Source organism: Cervus canadensis, chromosome 2 (assembly GCF_019320065.1).
Source record: "Cervus canadensis isolate Bull #8, Minnesota chromosome 2, ASM1932006v1, whole genome shotgun sequence".
Lineage (NCBI taxonomy): Eukaryota > Metazoa > Chordata > Mammalia > Artiodactyla > Cervidae > Cervus > Cervus canadensis.
Genome location: NC_057387.1, coordinates 38,179,008 through 38,199,284, shown reverse-complemented (window position 1 = coordinate 38,199,284; position 20,277 = coordinate 38,179,008). Strand labels below are relative to the sequence as shown.

The window sequence follows — 20,277 nt, the reverse complement described above, 5'->3', positions numbered from 1 at the left end:
TAAGCCACAAAATATTCGGTGGGTGAATATGATACGAGGAATAAAAACTAACAGAAGTATTAATTTTACTTAGAATGAAAGAAAAAATAGGAAATTTTGGAATAACTCTTACTATTTCTGTAATCTTCTCAACATATTAATATTAACTGAACAGAAATTTCCATATTTTAAGATATTATCACATATAATTTTTTGTTTGATTTTTTAGAACCACCCAGTGAGGGAGATTAAAAAGACTGAATTGTGATAAAAACTCACTGCAGTATTATTAATAGATCACCTGGTTTTGAATTTCAGTGTCAATATTTACTAAACTATGTTCATGGACAAACTGCATTATTCCATTTCTTATTGTCTCAGGTTCCTTCTTTAAAAACTGAGTATAATCATAATTCTATCCTGAATTTATATATCTGTGAGGAGTCAAAGTGGTAATACATGGAAAAGGCACGTAGTAACACTTGATTCACATCACTAGTCATTATTTTTTGAAATTTTATCATATTTATCAACAGTACTGTTATTCTCATTTTTCAAATGAAGACCTAAATGCAATCTATAGATTTTAATGTTTTCCCTGAGCTTCACATAGTAAATGGCAAAGCTTGGATTCAAAATTAGATTTCCAGTTTAGAGATTTCATTTACAGTCTACTTACACTTAACTAATTTGACACAATCATGCTCTAATCTGTGTCTTTAAGGTTATTTTAGCAAATAGTACCCCCCGCCCCACCATGGGTTGATATAAATGGATCGGGAAAAAAAGACTGATTGAGATTAGGAGAAGATATTGAGAATGAGAAAGGAAAACAGATAGAAAGTCAGCAGCTGAGAAGGTGTGGTGCAATTAGAAGAGGAGGCTGGGGAGCAAACTGAGCTGGGGGAGCGAGGTCAGCAGTTTGCTCAGGAAGCAGGAGGGAGAGTGGCCAAATCTGGGGTCATGTGGGGCTCAGAGTATACTTTTTTACAAATTAGGTTTGGAGAGTTTGAGCAGGATTGGGAGAGCACCTCTTGAAAAGAAGAGTATTTATAGGAAATCTAAAAATTTTGAATTTAGAATTTTTTTTCCTCACTGAAAAGAAAACTAAACCAGAACTGTGTGATTTTGTTGTTTTATAATTGGAAAGACTGAACTGTGGATTTGGGAGACCACTCACTTAGAGAAGTTGATGTGGTAAGTTATTAAAATTGTTTTGAGTGTCATATAGTTCACTCTTCTGTTTTTGTCTTGAAACGAGTGATTTCTGTCATATGCTTTGATACAGTTCAGAGTTCACAATCTATTTTAGACTTGTTGACAACTCAGGTTTCAGTATCCAGCAGCACAAAATGTACTCTGTGTTTGAAATGCCTCTGGGCCATGGCTCAAAATGTTTCTCTCATTTCATAAATGTGGTATGTAAACTTGATTGTCTTTACCTTCATTTCTCTAATCTTTACAAGTGACTTATTATCCTGAGAATAAACCTTGTAGATAAGTCTAAGTAAACAAAACTGTTTTTCTTAACATTAGATATGTTTTATTGAGACTTCAAATATAAATGTTCCCTAAAGAGTGTTGCTTTGTTAAGATATTATCAAGCATCCTATTTAATATTTTTTAGGAATTCCTAAGACATCTCATTTGGTAAATTATAGTAACCATTTGAGTATTAAAATAGAAATAAACTTCCACTTTTTATAACAATCCAGAAAATATGAGGTGTGGGCAACAGAGCACTGATACTAGTATTACTGTGAATAGCTTCTCTGAGTAAAACCACTTTAGGAAGACTATAATAACAAGCAGACTATAATAACAATAGAAGTAGATATAACAGCTATTCCAAGTTCTTATTTTTCTGTTTTGTTATTAATGCCAAAGATGTCAAAAATTTACAGTATTTACCTTCAAGATATAAATACCTGTTTTAATGTCTCTGCTCTGAAGTTTATAGCTCTTTAGATTAATTTAGATGAAAATTAAGATTACATGAGAAAACATATGACAATGGCTGATCCTTGGTAGAAGTTATTATATGTTTTCATATCTCCAGCTATGCTCTGATACTAGTAAAATCCCCCAAATTGTGTCTGCAAGTTATCCTTTATTCTAACAATACTTTTAAATGCTTTGTGAAAAACGCTTGTTATTTAAAGGACAGTTCAGAGATAACTGATGAGGCAAGGATGAGAAGTTTTTACAAAACTAATATGTGGTCTGCCAGAAACTCTAAAGAGGTTTTAAAAAGAGAGAGCTAGAAAGAAAGAAAAAGAAATGAAAATGGGGAAAAATTACAAGTGGAAAACATTCCTGGTTTCTTCTTTTCACCATCTGTTCCTCTGGGGGGATATGAAAATACTCTGAGATGTAGAAAATATTTGGGAAAAGTAGAATGGAAAGACAATATTTAAGATGAAAAGTGAGAGTGGAATGAGAGCATGAGTTTCTAGCAGTTGAATAACACCAGAAGTAAAAATAGAAATATAATAATAATATTACAGCAACAAAATATTGATACATTGAGCTTTTACTGTATCCATGCACTGGTATAACAGTTTTACATGTGTTAATCAATTTAATCATCATAACAGCTCTATGCGGTACATATTACTTTTTTCTAGTTTATAGATGAATTTTAAGATCACACAGCTGATAAATGTCAAGGTCAGGATTTAAACTATATTTTGTGTAACTCCTAAAGTCTCATTCTTAACCATTACATTTTTATATTTGAAACCTTGAGTCAAGTGTGAAGTTCAAATAATGCTCTTGTCTCTCAGCTCTTTACCACCATCAGTGCTATGTCATCCACTCTCTACTCAGTCTTTCCTATTGTTTCTAATATTCATCTACATTCAATTATTTTCTTGTCCTCTTTGCAAATTTTCCTTCCTTTTTTGTTATTGAAAACATTTATTTGGTAATTAAACTCCTCTCCCTACTTTGAAGGCAACTTATATATGTTCCCTCCTACCTGCCCCATCATATAGACTGCAAAGCTGTAACATTGGATTCAACATCTGCATTGGTACCTCGTCAACTTTCAAGAGTCCAGCTCTCCAGGTCTGATAATCCCACCACAGTGCATTGGCTTATACATGCTAGTTGCTTATAATGGCATTTGTTTTGATTGGTTGGTGTCTGTGCTAAATCAGTTGTTAAATATTTTGTACATCATTTCTGAAACTATCATTTCTTTGTTGAAAACTGCCAAATCTCTCTTCTTTCTTCATATCTAGTGTTTTTTAATACAGTAAACTCAATATATCCCATATTCACTCTTCAGGGTCCCTAAACCAAGTTTGCCTCTAGATTACACTATGAATAATAATAGTATTGTCATTGTTTTACTCACTAACTTCTAAATCATAGAGTCACTAACCTTTAAATCATAGAGTCCTCTTTGATTCTTCCTTTTCTCTATTCCCCTACATTTGATTAGCTACCATTTTTGTATAATTATCTCCACCAAATCTATTGTTGGGCTTCCCTGGTGACCCCAACAGTAAAGAATCTCCCTGCAATGTGGGAGACCCAGATTCCATCCCTGGGTCAGAAGATCCCCCAGAGAAGGAAATGCCAACCCACTCCAGTATTTTGCCTAGAAAATTCTAGGGTCCGAAGAGCCTAGCAGGCTATAGTCCGTGGGGTCAAAGAGGCAACACGACTGAGGAACTAACACACATAAATCTATTGCCTCTCTCCCCTTTATATCAATTCATTATTGCTGAATAACAATAATAACTTACTATGTCTTAGATATCTCTTTTTCGACTAAGTCGTTCTTCTACTGATTTAGCTATGGAACAATCATTCAACTACAGTTAGCTGGAAGGTCAGCTCACATGATTGGAAAGGTTCAGGCCACTTAAATCTCTCCATGTGGTCTTCTATCCCAGTTATCACACCACAATGGTCTCAGATTTTCAAAAGATGTGGAAATGACAATCAAACTTCTGACTGTTTGTCTCTTGTTCGCTGATATCCCTCTGGGCAAAAGAAGTTATAAACCAACTCCATAATCTATGTAGGAAGAGATTCCACAAAAATATGGATACTGGCAAATGTCATTCATTGGGTGGCACTTATTAGTACATAGTCTGCAATTTTTATTTTTACTGCTAAAATCCTAGTTCAGATTTTTCATCATACTCTGTTTTACTACTGCATAAGTTTCTATCTTCACCTGCCAGTTCTCTTTGCCTGCCAATCCATCTGCTATACTCCAGAAACTCTAATCATGTTACTTTCCATTTTAAAAAACAAGCAAAACCTTCTGTAGCTTCTCATAGTTTTCAGAAGAAAGTCTGCTTACTTCTCCCTGACTTTGCAAGACCCTCAATATAATTTTACTAAGTCCTCCACCACTTCTAATTCAATGTTCTATAAAACTATATTAATTTCTTGCTATTCTCCTTGCCTAATTCCTACAATTGGTACACTTTTTTTTCCTTATATGTATGGCAAACACTAACGAGTATGAAAGAGGAAATTAATAGTAACACAATAATAGTGGGAGACTTTAATACCCCACTCACAACTATGGATAGATCAACTAAACAGAAAATTAACAAGGAAACACAAATCTTAAATGACACAATGGACCAGCTAAACCTAATTGATATCTATAGGACATTTCACCCCAAAACAATCAACTTCACCTTTTTCTCAAGTGCCCACGGAACCTTCTCCAGAATAGATCACATCCTGGGCCATAAATCTGGTCTTGGAAAATTCAAAAAAATTGAAATCATTCCAGTCATCTTTTCTGACCACAGTGCAGTAAGATTAGATCTCAATTACAGGAAAAAAAATTGTTAAAAATTCAAACATATGGAGGCTAAATAACACGCTTCTGAATAACCAACAAATCATAGAAGAAATCAAAAAAGAAATCAAAATATGCATAGAAACTAATGAAAATGAAAACACAACAACCCAAAACCTATGGGACACTGTAAAAGCAGTGCTAAGGGGAAAGTTCATAGCATTACAGGCTTACCTCAAGAAACAAGAAAAAAGTCAAATAAATAACCTAACTCTACACCTAAAGCAACTAGAGAAGGAAGAAATGAAGAACCCCAGGTTTAGTAGAAGGAAAGAAATCTTAAAAATTAGGGCGGAAATAAATGCAAAAGAAACTAAAGAGACCATAGCAAAAATCAACAAAGCTAAAAGCTGGTTTTTTGAAAAAATAAACAAAATTGACAAACCATTAGCAAGACTCATTAAGAAACAAAGAGAGAAGAACCAAATTAACAAAATTAGAAATGAAAATGGAGAGATCACAACAGACAACACTGAAATACAAAGGATCATAAGAGACTACTACCAGCAGCTCTATGCCAATAAAATGGACAACTTGGATGAAATGGACAAATTCTTAGAAAAGTATAACTTTCCAAAACTGAACCAGGAAGAAATGAAAGATCTTAACAGACCCATCACAAGCAAGGAAATCAAAACTGTAATCAGAAATCTTCCAGCAAACAAAACCCCAGAACCAGATGGCTTCACAGCTGAATTCTACCAAAAATTTAGAGAAGAGCTAACACCTATCTTACTCAAACTCTTCCAGAAAATTGCAGATGAAGGTAAGCTTCCAAACTCATTCTATGAGGCCACCATCACCCTAATTCCAAAACCTGACAAAGATGCCACAAAAAAAGAAAACTACAGGCCAATATCACTGATGAACATAGATGCAAAAATCCTTAACAAAATTCTAGCAAACAGAATCCAACAACATATTAAAAAAATCATACACAATGACCAAGTGGGCTTTATCCCAGGAATGCAAGGATTCTTTAATATCCGCAAATCAATGTAATACACCACATTAACAAATTGAAAGATAAAAACCATGTGATTATCTTAATAGATGCAGAGAAAGCCTTTGACAAAATTCAACATCCTTTTATGATTAAAACTCTCCAAAAAGCAGGAATAGAAGGAACATACCTCAACATAATAAAAGCTATATATGACAAACCCACAGCAAGCATCACCCTCAATGGTGAAAAATTGAAAGCATTTCCCCTGAAATCAGGAACAAGACAAGGGTGCCCACTCTCACCACTACTATTCAACATAGTGTTGGAAGTTTTGGCCACAGCAATCAGAGCAGAAAAAGAAGTAAAAGGAATCCAGATAGGAAAAGAAGAAGTGAAACTCTCAGTGTTTGCAGATGACATGATCCTCTACATAGAAAACCCTAAAGACTCTACCAGAAAATTACTAGAGCTAATCAATGAATATAGTAAATTTGCAGGATATAAAATTAACACACAGAAATCCCTTGCATTCCTATATACTAACAATGAAAAAACAGAAAGAGAAATTAAGGAAACAATACCATTCACCATTGCAACAAAAAGAATAAAATACTTAGGAGTATATCTACCTAAAGAAACAAAAGACCTATACATAGAAAACTATAAAACACTGATGAAAGAAATCAAAGAGGACACAAACAGATGGAGAAACATACCGTGTTCATGGATTGGAAGAATCAATATTGTCAAAATGGCTATTCTACCCAAAGCAATCTATAGATTCAATGCAATCCCTATCAAGCTACCAACGGTATTTTTCACAGAACTAGACCAAAGAATTTCACAATTTGTATGGAAATACAAAAAACCTCGAATAGCCAAAGTAATCTTGAGAAAGAAGAATGGAACTGGAGGAATCAACCTGCCTGACTTCAGACTCTACTACAAAGCCACAGTCATCAAGACAGTATGGTACTGGCACAAAGACAGAAATATAGATCAATGGAACAGAATAGAAAGCCCAGAGATAAATCCACGAACCTATGGACACCTTATCTTTGACAAAGGAGGCAAGGATATACAATGGAAAAAAGACAACCTCTTTAACAAGTGGTGCTGGGAAAACTGGTCAACCACTTGTAAAAGAATGAAACTAGAACACTTTCTAACACCATACACAAAAATAAACTCAAAATGGATTAAAGATCTAAATGTAAGACCAGAAACTATAAAACTCCTAGAGGAGAACATAGGCAAAACACTCTCCGACATAAAACACAGCAAGATCTCTATGACCCACCTCCCAGAATATTGGAAATAAAAGCAAAACTAAACAAATGGGACCTAATGAAACTTAAAGCTTTTGCACTACAAAGGAAACTATAAGCAAGGTGAAAAGACAGCCCTCAGATTGGGAGAAAATAATAGCAAATGAAGAAACAGACAAAGGATTAATCTCAAAAATATACAAGCAACTCCTGCAGCTCAATTCCAGAAAAATAAATGACCCAATCAAAAAATGGGCCAAAGAACTAAACAGACATTTCTCCAAAGAAGACATACAGATGGCTAACAAACACATGAAAAGATGCTCAACATCACTCATTATTAGAGAAATGCAAATCAAAACCACAATGAGGTACCATTACACGCCAGTCAGGATGGCTGCTATCCAAAAGTCTACAAGCAATAAATGCTGGAGAGGGTGTGGAGAAAAGGGAACCCTCTTACACTGTTGGTGGGAATGCAAACTAGTACAGCCGCTATGGAGAACAGTGTGGAGATTTCTTAAAAAACTGGAAATAGAACTGCCATATGACCCAGCAATCCCACTTCTGGGCATACACACTGAGGAAACCAGATCTGAAAGAGACACGTGCACCCCAATGTTCATCGCAGCACTGTTTATAATAGCCAGGACATGGAAGCAACCTAGATGCCCATCAGCAGATGAATGGATAAGGAAGCTGTGGTACATATACACCATGGAATATTACTCAGCCATTAAAAAGAATTCATTTGAATCAGTTCTAATGAGATGGATGAAACTGGAGCCCATTATACAGAGTGAAGTAAGCCAGAAAGATAAAGACCATTACAGCATACTAACGCATATATATGGAATTTAGAAAGATGGTAACGATAACCCTATATGCAAAACAGAAAAAGAGACACAGATGTACAGAACAGACTTTTGAACTCTCTGGGAGAAGGTGAGGGTGGGATGTTTCGAAAGAACAGCATGTATATTATCTATGGTGAAACAGGTCACCAGCCCAGGTGGGATGCATGAGACAAAGTGCTCCGGCCTGGTGCACTGGGAAGACCCAGAGGAATCGGGTGGAGAGGGAGGTGGGAGGGGGGATCGGGATGGGGAATATGTGTAAATCTATGGCTGATTCATATCAATGTATGACCAAAAAATAAATAAATAAATTAATTAATTTAAAAAAATTAAAAAAAATAAAAAAATAAAGAAATGCACTCAGGAAAAAAAAAAAAAACATTTCACCTTCTCTTTTCATTAAAATAAAACTGATTCTTAAGGGCAATTTTCAGTCAGTTCGGTTCAGTCGCTCAGTTGTGTCTGACTCTTTGTGACCCCATGGACTGCAGCACAGCAGGCCTCCCCTTCCATCAACTCCTGGAGCTTGCTCAAATTCATGTCTATCAAGTCAGTTTTGCCATCCAGCCATCTCATCCTCTGTGATCCCCTTCTCCTACTGCCTTCAATCTTGCCCAGCATCAGGGTCTTTTCCAATGAGTCAGTTTTTTGCATCAAGTGGCCAAAGTATTGGAGTTTCAGCTTCAGCATCAGTCCTTCCAATGAATACTTAGGAATGATTTCTTTCAAGATTGACTGGTTTGATCTCCTTGCAACCCAAGGGACTTCAAGAGCCTTCTACAACACCACAGTTCAAAAACATCAATTCTTTGGGCAAACCACTTCGGCATTCTTGTGTTAAGAACCCCATGAACAGTATGATAAGGCAAGGCAGTTTTACATTCCTCTATTCCTGTCAGTCACAAAGGATTTTCATATTAATTAAATCCCAGAACACTTTACTCACATGTCTCTTAAAATAATGATTATATCTTTCATTTTATTATTGTTATTTGTATTTGTGCATGGACTTGTCCTTTCTCAGACTTAATGTGATAAAAGTGCTACAACAGTGCTGTCCAATAGAAATATAATGAAAGCCACATATATAATATAAAAATTTTAGTAGCCATATTAAAAGAGGTAAAAAGAAACTGGGGGATTTAATGTTAATAATAAATTTTATCTAGCCTAGCTTCCCTGGTGACTCAGATGGTAAAGAATCCTCCTATAATGTGGGAGACCTGGGTTTGAACCCTGGGTTGCGAAGATCCTCTGTAGGAGGACATGGCAACCCACTCCAATATTCTTGCCTGGAGAATCCCCATGGACAGAGGAGCCTGGCGGGCTACAGTCCGCGGGGTCACAAAGAGTCGGACACAACTGAGTGACTAAGCACAGCACAATGTATTATAAAGTGTCTCAACATGTAAACAACATACAAATTAATTTTTACATTCTTTTTCATACTAACTCTTCAAATTCTGAAGTGTATTTTACATATATAACATGTTTCTGTTTCAGTTCAATGAGTCACTCAGTCATGTCCGATTCTTTGTGACCCCATGAACCACTGCATGCCAGGCCTCCATGACCATCACCAACTCCCCGAGTTTACTCAAACTCATGTCCATTGAGTCGGTGATGCCATCCAACCCTCTCATCCTCTGATGTCCCCTTCTTCTCTCGCCTTCAATCTTTCCCAACATCAGGGTCTTTTCAGATGAGTCAGATCCTGGCATCAGGTGGCCAAAGTGTTGGAGTTTCAGCTTTACCATGAGTCCTTCTAATGAATATTCAGGACTGATCTCCTTTAGTATAGACTGGTTGGATCTCCTTGTAGTCCGAGGGACTCTCAAGAGTCTGCTCCAACACTACAGTTCAAAGCATCAATTCTCAGTGCTCACCTTTCTATAGTACAATTCTCACATCCATACATGATTACTGGAAAAACCATAGGCTTGACTAGATGGACCTTTGCTGGCAAAGTAATGTCTCTACTTTTTTTTTTTTTTTTTTTAATGTCTCTACTTTTTAATATGCTGTCTAGTTCGGTCATAACTTTCCTTCCAAGGAGCAAGCATCTTTTAATTTCATGGCTGCAGTCACCATCTGCAGTGCTTTTGGAGCTCAAAAAAATGAAGTCTGCCACTGTTTCCAGTGTTTCCCCATCTATTTGCCATGAAGTGATGGGACCGGATGCCATGATCTTATTTTTCTGAATGTTGACCTTCAAGACAACTTTTTCACTCTCCTCGTTCACCTTCATCAAGAGGTTCTTTAGTTCTTCTTCACCTTCTGCCATAAGGATGGTGTCATCTGCATATTTGAGGTTATTAATATTTCTCCCGGCAGTCTTGATTCCAGCTTGTGCTTCTTCCAACCCAGCGTTTCTCATAATGTACTCTGCATATAAGTTAAATAAGCAGGGTAGCAATATACAGCCTTGATGTACTCCTCTTCCTATTTGGAACTAATGTGATGTTCCATGTCGAGTTCTACCTGTTGCTTCCTGACCTGCATACAGATTTTTCGAGAGGCAGGTCAGATGGTCTGGTATTCCCACCTCTTTCAGAATTTTACACAGTTTGTTTTGATTTACAGTCAAAGGCTTTGGCATAGTCAATAAAGCAAAAATAGATGTTTTTCTGGAACTTTCTTGCTTTCTCGATGATCCAACGGATGTTGGCAATTTGATCTCTGGTTCCTCTGCCTCTTCTAAATCCAGCTTGAACATCTGGAAGTTCATGGTTCACATATTGCTGAAGCCTGGCTTGGAGAATTTTGAGCATTACTTTACTAGCGTGTGAGATGAGTGCAATTGTGCGGTAGTTTGAGCATTCTTTGGCATTACCTTTCTTAGGGATTGGAATGAAAACTGAGCTTTTCCAGTCCTGTGACCACTGCTCAGTTTTCCAAATTTGCTGGCATATTGAGTGCAACACTTTCACAGCATCATCTTTTAGGATTTGAAATAGCTCAACTGGAATTCCATCACATCCACTAGCTTTGTTCGTAGTTATGCTTTCTAAGGCCCACTTGACTTCACATTCCAGGATGTCTGGCTGTAGGTGAGTGATCACACCATTGTGATTATCTGGGTCGTGAAGATCTTTTTTGTATAATTCTTCTGTGTATTCTTGTCACCTCTTCTTAATATCTTCTGCTTCTGTTAGATCCATACCATTTCTTTCCTTTATTGAGCCCATCTTTGCATGAAATGTTCTCTTGGTATCTCTAATTTTCTTGAAGAGATCTCTAGTCTTTCCCATTATATTGTTTTCCTCTATTTCTTTGCACTGATCACGAGGAAGGCTTTCTTATCTCTCCTTGCCATTCTTTGGAACTCTGCATTCAAATGAGTATATCTTTCCTTTTCTCCTTTGCTTTTCACTTCTCTTCCTTTCACAGCTATTTGTAAGGCCTCCTCAGGCAGCCATTTTACTGTTTTGCATTTCTTTTTCTTGGGGATGGTCTTGCTCCCTGTCTCCTGTACAATGTCATGAACCTCCATCCATAGTTCATCAGGCACTCTATCAAATCTAGTCCCTTAAATCTATTTTTCACTTCCACTGTATAATCGTATGGGATTTGATTTAGGTCATACCTGAATAGTCTAGTGGTTTTCCCCACTTTCTTCAATTTCAGTCTGAATTTGGCAATATGGAATTCATGATCTGAGCCACAGTCAGTGGCCACACAGTCTTTGCTGACTGTGTAGAGCTTCTCCGTCTTTGGCTGCAAGGAATATGATCAATCTGATTTCTTTGTTGACCATCTGGTGATGTCCATGTGTAGAGTCTTGTCTTCGTTGTTGGAATAGGGTGTTTGCTATGACCAGTGCATTTTATTAGCCAAACTCTATTAGTCTTTTCCCTGCTTCATTCTGTACTCCAAGGCCAAATTTTCCTGTCACTCCAGATGTTTCTTGACTTCCTACTTTTGCATTCCAGTCCCCTATAATGAAGAGGACATCTTTTTTGGTGTTAATTCTAGAAGTTATTGTAGGTCTTCATGGTACCGTTCAAATTCAGCTTCTTCAGCATTACTGCTTGGGGCATAGACTTGAATTACTGTGATATTGAATGGTTTGCCTTGGAAATGAACAGAGATCATTCGTTTTTGATCTGTCATTTTTGAGACTGCAAGTACTGCATTTCTGACTCTTATTGACTATGATGGCTACTCCATTTCTTTTAAGGGGTTTTTGCCCACAGTAATAGACATAATGGTCATCTGAGTTAAATTCACATGTTGCAGTCCATTTTAGTTTGCTGATTCCAAAAATTTTGACGTTCACTCTTGCCATCTCTTGTTTGATCACTTCTAATTTGCCTTGATTCATGGACCTAACATTCCAGGTTCCTATGCAATATTGCTCTTTTTACAGCATCAGACTTTACTTCCATCACCAATCACATCCACAGCTGGGTGTTGTTTTTGCTTTGGTTCCGTCTCCTCATTCTTTCTGGAGTTATATTTCCACTGATCTCCAGTCACATATTGGGCACCTACTGACCTGAGGAGTTCATCTTTCAGTGTCCTATCTTTTTGCCTTTTCATACTGTTCATGGGGTTCTCAAGGCAATAATACTGAAGTGGTTTGCCATTCTCTTCTCCAGTGGACCACATTTTGTTGGAACTCTTCACCATGACCCATCTCCATCTTGGGTGGCCCTACATGGCATGGCTCATAGTTTTGTTGATTTAGACAAGGCTGTGGTCCATGTTATTAGATTGGTTAGTTTTCTGTGATTGTGATTTTCAGTCTGCCTGCCCTCTGATGGAGAAGGTTAAAAACTTATGAAAGCTTCCTGATAGGATAGACTAACTGAGGGGGATGTATTTCAGGGGTTTAATAGTGAAGTTTTCCTTGTGGTTACCATGTTGGACATTGCAACTCAAAAATTCTATGAGAAACGTTGATGTAGTACAGAAAATGTTGACCTGTGTTAGGACGATTATCAAATTTCAAGTTTGTAACTTATCATGTGGGCCTGAACAACGTACTTGGTCTCTCTGAGTCTTAGTTCGTTTATGTGTACAAAGTTTCTGCAATGATTAGAGTAGAATGTATTATACAATTTCTGACATAGTGTTCATTTATTTAAAAAAAGAAATCAACGTAGACACAACCCAAGCTACACCAATGTCTTGCACAGTACCTGAATTTTAGAGTCTGTATTTTGCAACCATTTTTTGATCACATAAGCCATTATGCTATTTGTTTTGCAAGGACCATTAACTATGAAGTCTACCCTTAAGAAAATCTGTTCCAGATGATGGCCATATAAATACTTACTTTTTACAGTAGAAATCAAATATCACTTAATAATATCATATAAGTTAAAAAAACTATCATACAGAGTAGTCCTACCTAACTATCAAGATGAGCTTCATAAAGATGCTTTATGCATCTGAAAGGCAGCATAGTTACTAGGTATTCAAGGGTGATGGAAGGGAACTTGAAAGTACTTGAATGTCATGAAGAAATAAAGTTGCTTGTGAAATATGAAGGAATTTTAGTTTTTCAGTGGATGGGTGTTAGGGATTGTGTGTTTGTGTTTCACTCCACCACAAAATTCAGATGTTGATACCCTACCTCTTCTCAGTGGGATGATATTAGGCAATGACAACTTTGGGAAGTAATTATGTTAAGGTAAAGTCATGAGAGTGAAGCTTAGAATTAGTGTCCTTGTAAGAAGCAAAAAAAGTGTAAAATTCTCAATGGTCTACACTATGTGAGAATACAAGAAGGAAATTGGCCACCTGTGAACTTGGAAGGGGGCTTTCACCAGACACTGGATTTCTGATATTTTGATTTGGGTTTCCCAGATTCCACCAATATGAGAAATAAATGTTTAATTATAAGCCATCCAGTCTATGATATTCTTTTTATAGCAGCTTGAACTAAATAATAATTTTAAAAAAACTTTGGACACAGAGATTATTCACAAAGTGGGTTGGAGGAAGGACTGAAGGAGAGCACTAGGATTCATAGGCTGCTCTTGGTATTTCCTCCATGAAGCTAGTACTTCTTCATTTTTCATCTTAGTAAATGGTGTCACCAAATACCCACTTCTTTAATTTTTCTCTTTCCCTTATTCTTGAGTTCTAATCTATCTATAAACCCATTGCACTTTTACCTGTGAAATGTATTCTGTCAATGCCCCAGTCCAAACTATTTACTTCTTTCCTAGACCACTGAAAAAGCCTACTGATCTGTTTGCCACCATTCTTATCTTCCTATAAGCCAATTTTTTCACAGAAGAGCAAGAATTATTTTTAAAAGTTAATCAGAACCTCTTAGGTCCCTTTTTTTGAGCCTCAGTGGCCTTCTCTTTCATTATATTCTATAGGGTCCTACATGATCTGGCCTATTTCTCTTCACCTCTTGTTTTCCTTTCCACTTTGCCACCTGCTTTAGTTGCGCTGACTTTTATTTATTTTATCTTTTTAGTGTCATTTGAGTATTCTTAGCTTTTTCCTACTTTGGACTTTTATTATTGCACTTTCTTCTATCTAGATTACTCTTTTTCTGACCTTAAAATAACTACCTTCTTCTAATCTTTTAAATTCTACCTGAAAATCACTTTGTCAAAGGTACCTTCCCTGAATATTCAGTCTAAAATACACTGATGGTGAAAACATTTTCTATTTTATTACACTGTTATTTAATACTAGTTCTTATTGCCATCTTACACTGTTTTAGTATTATTATTATCTACTCATATATTTTTTTGTTTTCTACTATAATGTAAGTTGCCATCTTACACTGTTTTAGTATTAATATTATCTACTCATATATTTCTTTGTTTTCTACTATAATGTAAGTTGCTCGAGAACAGTATCTTGTCTGTCTTGTTCATCGTTGTATCCTGAATACTACCCATTTTCTTAGCAAAAAAACAGACACTCATTTAATGCTTGTTGAATGACTAGGTTAACTTTTTTCCCACCTGTACTATATTCTCTCTAGTAGAATTTCATGTATATTAAGAAGGAAAATGGATGTGAATTCATTAACAGTGTTTTATCAGGTATAAGGAATACTTGGTTATAAGAAATAAGAGGGGGAATAAAGCCATACTCTACTGCTACAGCCAATGCATTAACCACAGGATTTGATGAAGAGGGGAGGGAGGAAGGTCTGTTTCCTCAATTCATGGTCATTCTTCTTCCAAGTGGTTTCTTAAATCTTGGTGCAGAAAGTTAAATGATTAAAATTTTTGGTTGAGGGTAAAACCAGAATGGAATTGAATAGTCTGTTTTTGTTTTGTTTTGTTTTTGAAACTGAAATGATACAAATGTTTGCAATATTTTGACTGTGAATTCAGTTGACTCCAATTGTTTTTTTCCTTCTATTAATAAAGGACTTCAGAAATAAGGTCTAATCTTAGCTAAGTAATGCATGATTATGAACTTTATATATATTTTAATATTCTCTCAATGAGGAAAACATTGTTATAAAAGGTCATTTAGATCATGACTCTCCAAACCCCTGGCCATGGACCAGTACCAGTACCAGTACCATTCCGTGGCCTATTAGCAACTGGGTCTCACAGCAGGAGGTTTATGCGGCTGGTGAGCCAACAAGGCCTCATCTGCTGCTCCCCATTGCTCCCACAACTCGAATTACCACCTGTACCATTCCCCACCCCTGGCTAGCCGTGGAAAAATTGTCTTCCATGAAACAGGACCCTAGTACCAAAAATGTTGGTGAACGCTGATTTAGGTGGTATTCTTAGGAGATTTTATGGATGTTCTTCATCTGCTTAATATTATTATTGATAGTTCTCTTCAGATTATGAATAAAGAGTTTGAGGTCCAAATGTTTATTCATGTTAACATTTGCTTTGTAAAATATGCTTCTTACAGGAATACAGATAGTTGCTGGAAAGAACACTGACAACTTCAGTGCAAAATGAAGTTCTTTCTGTTGCTTTCAGTGATTGGGTTCTGCTGGGCTCAGCATGCCCCACACACCAAATCTGGACGGACATCTATTGTCCATCTGTTTGAGTGGCGCTGGGTCGATGTTGCTCTTGAATGTGAGCGATACTTAGCCCCCAAAGGATTTGGAGGGGTTCAGGTGAGTATTGCTCATTGTATAAATTGCAGACTTTACTGTGCTGAGAGTAAGTGATAGTATCCTCTGTGTCTGAAAGCTAGGACAACATTTTACTTCAGAATTAAAGTACTCTAAGTAAAACAGTTTTCTAAGGAAGAAAAAATTTGAAATTTTTGGTGACCTTGTTTTATTTCTAAGATAATTTTTTTCACCAGATTATCAATAGTTGCAAAAAACGTAGCTCAAATACAAAGATTCAGAAGTAATTTTAGATTATTGATTAGTTTCTAAAATATTCAATGATATAAAGTAAGCCATAATTTGATACTTATTAAGTGTGTTTTATTTGTAGATCTCCCCACCCAATGAAAACGTTGTGATTACTGACCCTTCAAGACCTTGGTGGGAAAGATACCAACCAGTTAGCTACAAGTTATGTACAAGATCAGGAAATGAAAGTGAATTCAAAGACATGGTGACTAGATGTAACAATGTTGGTGTAAGTGAATTAAAGTTTTCTTTAAACATATTATATAGAAAAATAATTTCTCTCTCTTGTCTCTTGTTCCTTTTATGCAGAATAATTTTCATATATTTTGAAATTTTACTTTAGCTATAAATATATTTTATATTTTAAAACTATAAAATTTAGTTGTTACCTAATATTCAGCTTTGTAATTATATATATGCTGTTAGAAAACGCCGCGGGAGAAAGAAAAAGCCGCCTCTAAGGACCGGTGGTAAAGGCCTTTTTATTAAGCGTCGCTCTCGCTCTCGGGCAGAACTCCCGGGGGGCTGGTGAGTGAGGAGACAAAGAGAGTCTGCAAGGTATGAGGGGTGGGGAGGGGTTTTATAGTCCGGGCAGGGCGTCCAGGCCAGGTCTTTTCATATAAGGAAGAAAGCGCGGGCTACAGCGGTGGTCAGTGTCCGAGGGCTCTGTGTTGGTACCTGATTGGACCAGGCTGCAGGGGGCCAGCCCCTGAAAGTTTAGCCAGCCTCCGGAATTTGCCTTGTAACACTTTCCCGGGGGCATGCCCCGACCTTTCATCCCGGCCTTTTAGTTATAGGACAAGGGGCGCCGGTTCTCTCTGGCTTCTTCCTGCTGAACGGGGGCGGCGAGGGGTAGGGTGTGGCCGGGATGACAGGGAGCGTCTGCCGTTAATTTTGTCACAGAGTGTCCGTTGGAAGCCCTTGGTACTGCTGTCGCAATACCATCAGCTGAACCGTGTTGAGCCGCTGTTTGACGAAGGCCAAGAGCTTATTTAAGAGACAGGGCCCGAAAGTTAAGAGCAACAAGAGGATTATGAGTGGTCCCATTAAGGTCGAGAGCAGGGTGGTCAGCCAGGGGGAGTTTTGGAACCATGATTCGAACCAACCTTGCTGGGCTTCCCGTTCCCTCTTTCTGCGCTCTAGTCCTTCTCTTACTTTGGCCATGGACTCTCTCACTACCCCTGTATGGTCTGCGTAAAAGCAACACTCTTCTTTGAGGGCTGCACAGAGGCCCCCTTGTTGTAAAAAAATCAGGTCTAGGCCTCGTCTGTTCTGTAACACCACTTCTGACAAAGAGGTTAGGGATTTTTCCAAGGCCATCATAGACTTTTCTATTCGTGCAATGTCTTCATCAATGGCGACTCTCAGGGTGATTAGGCCCTGATGTTGTGTAGTCAGGGAAGCAATGCCTGTGCCCGTTCCGGCCGCCCCCAGGGCGAACAGTGTTGCTAGAGTAATAGCTGTAACGGGCTCCCTCTTATGTCTGGGAGCTGGGGTATCTTGGTCCCAAAAGTTGTAGAGGACCTCCTCTGGGTGGTATGTAATCTTGGGTACTACTACTACCATGACACAGAATTCTCTGCTCTGGTCGAAGACAGCCAAATGGAGACAGGGCGTCAGCCCAGTCCGTGAGCATATCCACCACCCCCCGATTTCGGGAATGACATAGGTCTTATCGGTGAAGTTGGTGTCATTGTCAGTCTGGGCACACAGGGTTTGTTTATCTGTAGGAACCGTGCCTAAGCAGGTCCCCGAACCCCATACTTGTTTCATGGTAAGGCCCACCTTGCGGTCTCCCCAAGAGCACTGTGGTGGGTTAGAGAGAGTGGATAAGTTGTAGGTGGCATTTAAACCCACGGCCTCGTAGTAAGGTGGGTGTGAGGTGTAACAAAGCCAGCAGGATTGAGTCGCATTAGGATTGGAGTGGTTAAGGGCCCCGTAGGTTTCTTTGATCAAGGCCCACAGGGGTTCTTGGGTTTCTGGTGGGTCTGTCTGGGTTAGCTGAAGAGAGGGGGTAGGGGTAGGCGAGGTCACAACATTTGCGGCATTTGTCCCTTGTGGTGAGGGGCGGAGGGGTATAATAATCTGGTTGGGCCCCATAACTTGGGTCTGGGCGGGTTGTAGGACTTGCTGAACATACAATGTTGCACTATTGCTTCCTGTACCATAGGTATCATATATCACTACCCCCCAGGACAGCCCGGAAATCCATCTATTTTCAGTCCGTCCCTGCTGTGTGAATGATAGTCGGATCTGGTCGCTGCATTGCCCTGGGTTGGAGGGTCGTCCCTGCCAATCTGATTTTGGAAGAGGACCCGTGAAGGACATATTGATCAGGTCTGGCCTGGTCACCGACCACTTCCGATACCCATCATTGGAAGTAACACAGCCCCAGGATTTACAGTAGCGGCTCACCATTCCCCCACAGGTTTTTATGTTTTCTCGCTGATGTCCCGGGCAGGCATAAAACCCGAGAGACCTGACCCTACACTTGGAGTATCCTGATTGTTCGATTAATTTTGTAAGGTTAAAATATAAGTCCGGCCACCACTTATCTTTCGGTTGGGTGGCTGTGGTCCGGTTTAGCTCTTCGTAGGTCTCTCCATTTTTTAAGATCCATGTGACTTGAAAAGGCTGGTGGGGGTTTTGGTAGGTGTGCCCCCCTTTTTCCAGGACCCCCAGTACCCCCAGAGTAACCCAGAGTAGAGAGTCCCGCATTGTTCTGAGGTTGGGGTGAAGGGGGTGGGGCGGACAACCAGCCTCGTGGGTCTCGTAGGGATGGAGCCGGTAACCAGGTCAGGGTGTCCCAAGGGAATAGCACCCCAGGAGTAGGAAGCAGATGGCTAGGTATGTGAGGGCCAGGGACAGTCGAAGAATGGAGGACCAATTGCGGGGGGCCGCGGCCGCTAATCTAATGGCAAAAAGTATGGCCAGAGCTGTGATTGTTAGCAGCCACAGCGGGTGATGCCAGGTCAGCATCGGATATCAGGATGTGGTCCCCCAATTATTTTGGGATTGACGACAGAGGGGTTCGGGTGATGGTCAGTTTGGTCGGCCCCGTGAGGGTGGAGTGGTAGGAATAATTGGGAGGAGGGGCCTGGGCCGGGGCCGCCCCTGTCTCTGGGAGACCCGGGGGAGCTCGTTTGAGCCGGGTCAGGTGATACCAGGGCTCGTGTCCCAGCAGTTTGGCTGCCGTGGGAGTGGTGAGGATTACAGTATGGGGCCCCGTCCAGCGAGGTTGTAGCAGGCGGGGACTCAAGGTTTTTAGCAGTACCTGATCTCCCGGGGCCAGAGGCTGAGTTGGCCCCTCGTCGTCTGTCGGTTGTGGCAGGACCCGGTTTGTGTGTTCTCTCAGCAAGGATCGTAGGAGGGAGAAGAGGGGGAGGTACCCCGCAAGTGGGGGAGCCTCTCCCTCTGGGAGGTGAGTCAGGAGATAGGGCCTGCTGTAGAGCAGTTCAAAAGGGGTCAAACCTGTTTTGGAGTGTGGCGTGGTGCGAATGCGAGTGAGCGCCAGAGGAAGGAGGTCGACCCAAGACAGCCGCAGTTCTGAGGCAAGCTTGGTCAGGTGCGTCTTGATGATGCCGTTCACCCGTTCTACTTTGCCTGACGATTGGGGCCGATAGGGGATGTGGAGATGCCAGTCGATGCCCAGAGCCGTAGCCACCTGCTGGGAGATCTGTGAGATAAATGCAGGCCCATTGTCAGACTGGAGGGAGTTTGGCAACCCAAATCTGGGAATGAGATGGGTCGTCAAGACTTCTGTCACCGCCGCTGCCGTCTCTCGGGCGGTGGGGAAGGCCTCGACCCATCCTGAAAAGGTATCCACCAAGACCAGCAGATAGCGGTAGGTTCGATGTCTGGGCATGTGGGTGAAGTCTATCTGCCAATCCTGCCCGGGCATATGTCCCCTTAGCTGGTGAGTCTCCTGTGGGGGTCGGAGTCCTCCTTGAGGAGAGGTGGAAGCACAGGTTAGGCAGGAGCGGTGGACCACATATATGGTCTGTCTGAGATGTAGGGGAGAAAAGACAGGGCTGAGAAAGGAAAAGAGAGCCCTTGGCCCGATGTGGAGGGTA

The 20,277-nt window shown here is 39.6% G+C and overlaps 1 protein-coding gene across 8 annotated transcripts in view; it reads left to right on the top strand.

Annotated features, from left to right (window-relative positions):
• LOC122436616 (alpha-amylase 2B) overlaps positions 1–20,277 on the top strand; it is a 66,459-nt gene that overhangs the window by 30,929 nt on the left and 15,253 nt on the right. For 2 of the 8 annotated variants that reach the window (XM_043460491.1, XM_043460490.1), the window contains exons 2-3: positions 15,742–15,955; positions 16,287–16,433. In XM_043460491.1, the coding sequence (XP_043316426.1) occupies positions 15,788–15,955; positions 16,287–16,433 (315 nt within the window). In that variant the 5' untranslated portion in view covers positions 15,742–15,787. Of the gene's footprint in view, positions 1–875; positions 1,177–1,337; positions 1,398–2,975; positions 3,049–15,741; positions 15,956–16,286; positions 16,434–20,277 lie in introns of those variants that run through there. The other 6 variants (XM_043460492.1, XM_043460493.1, XM_043460489.1 and 3 more) reach the window with 6 other exon arrangements.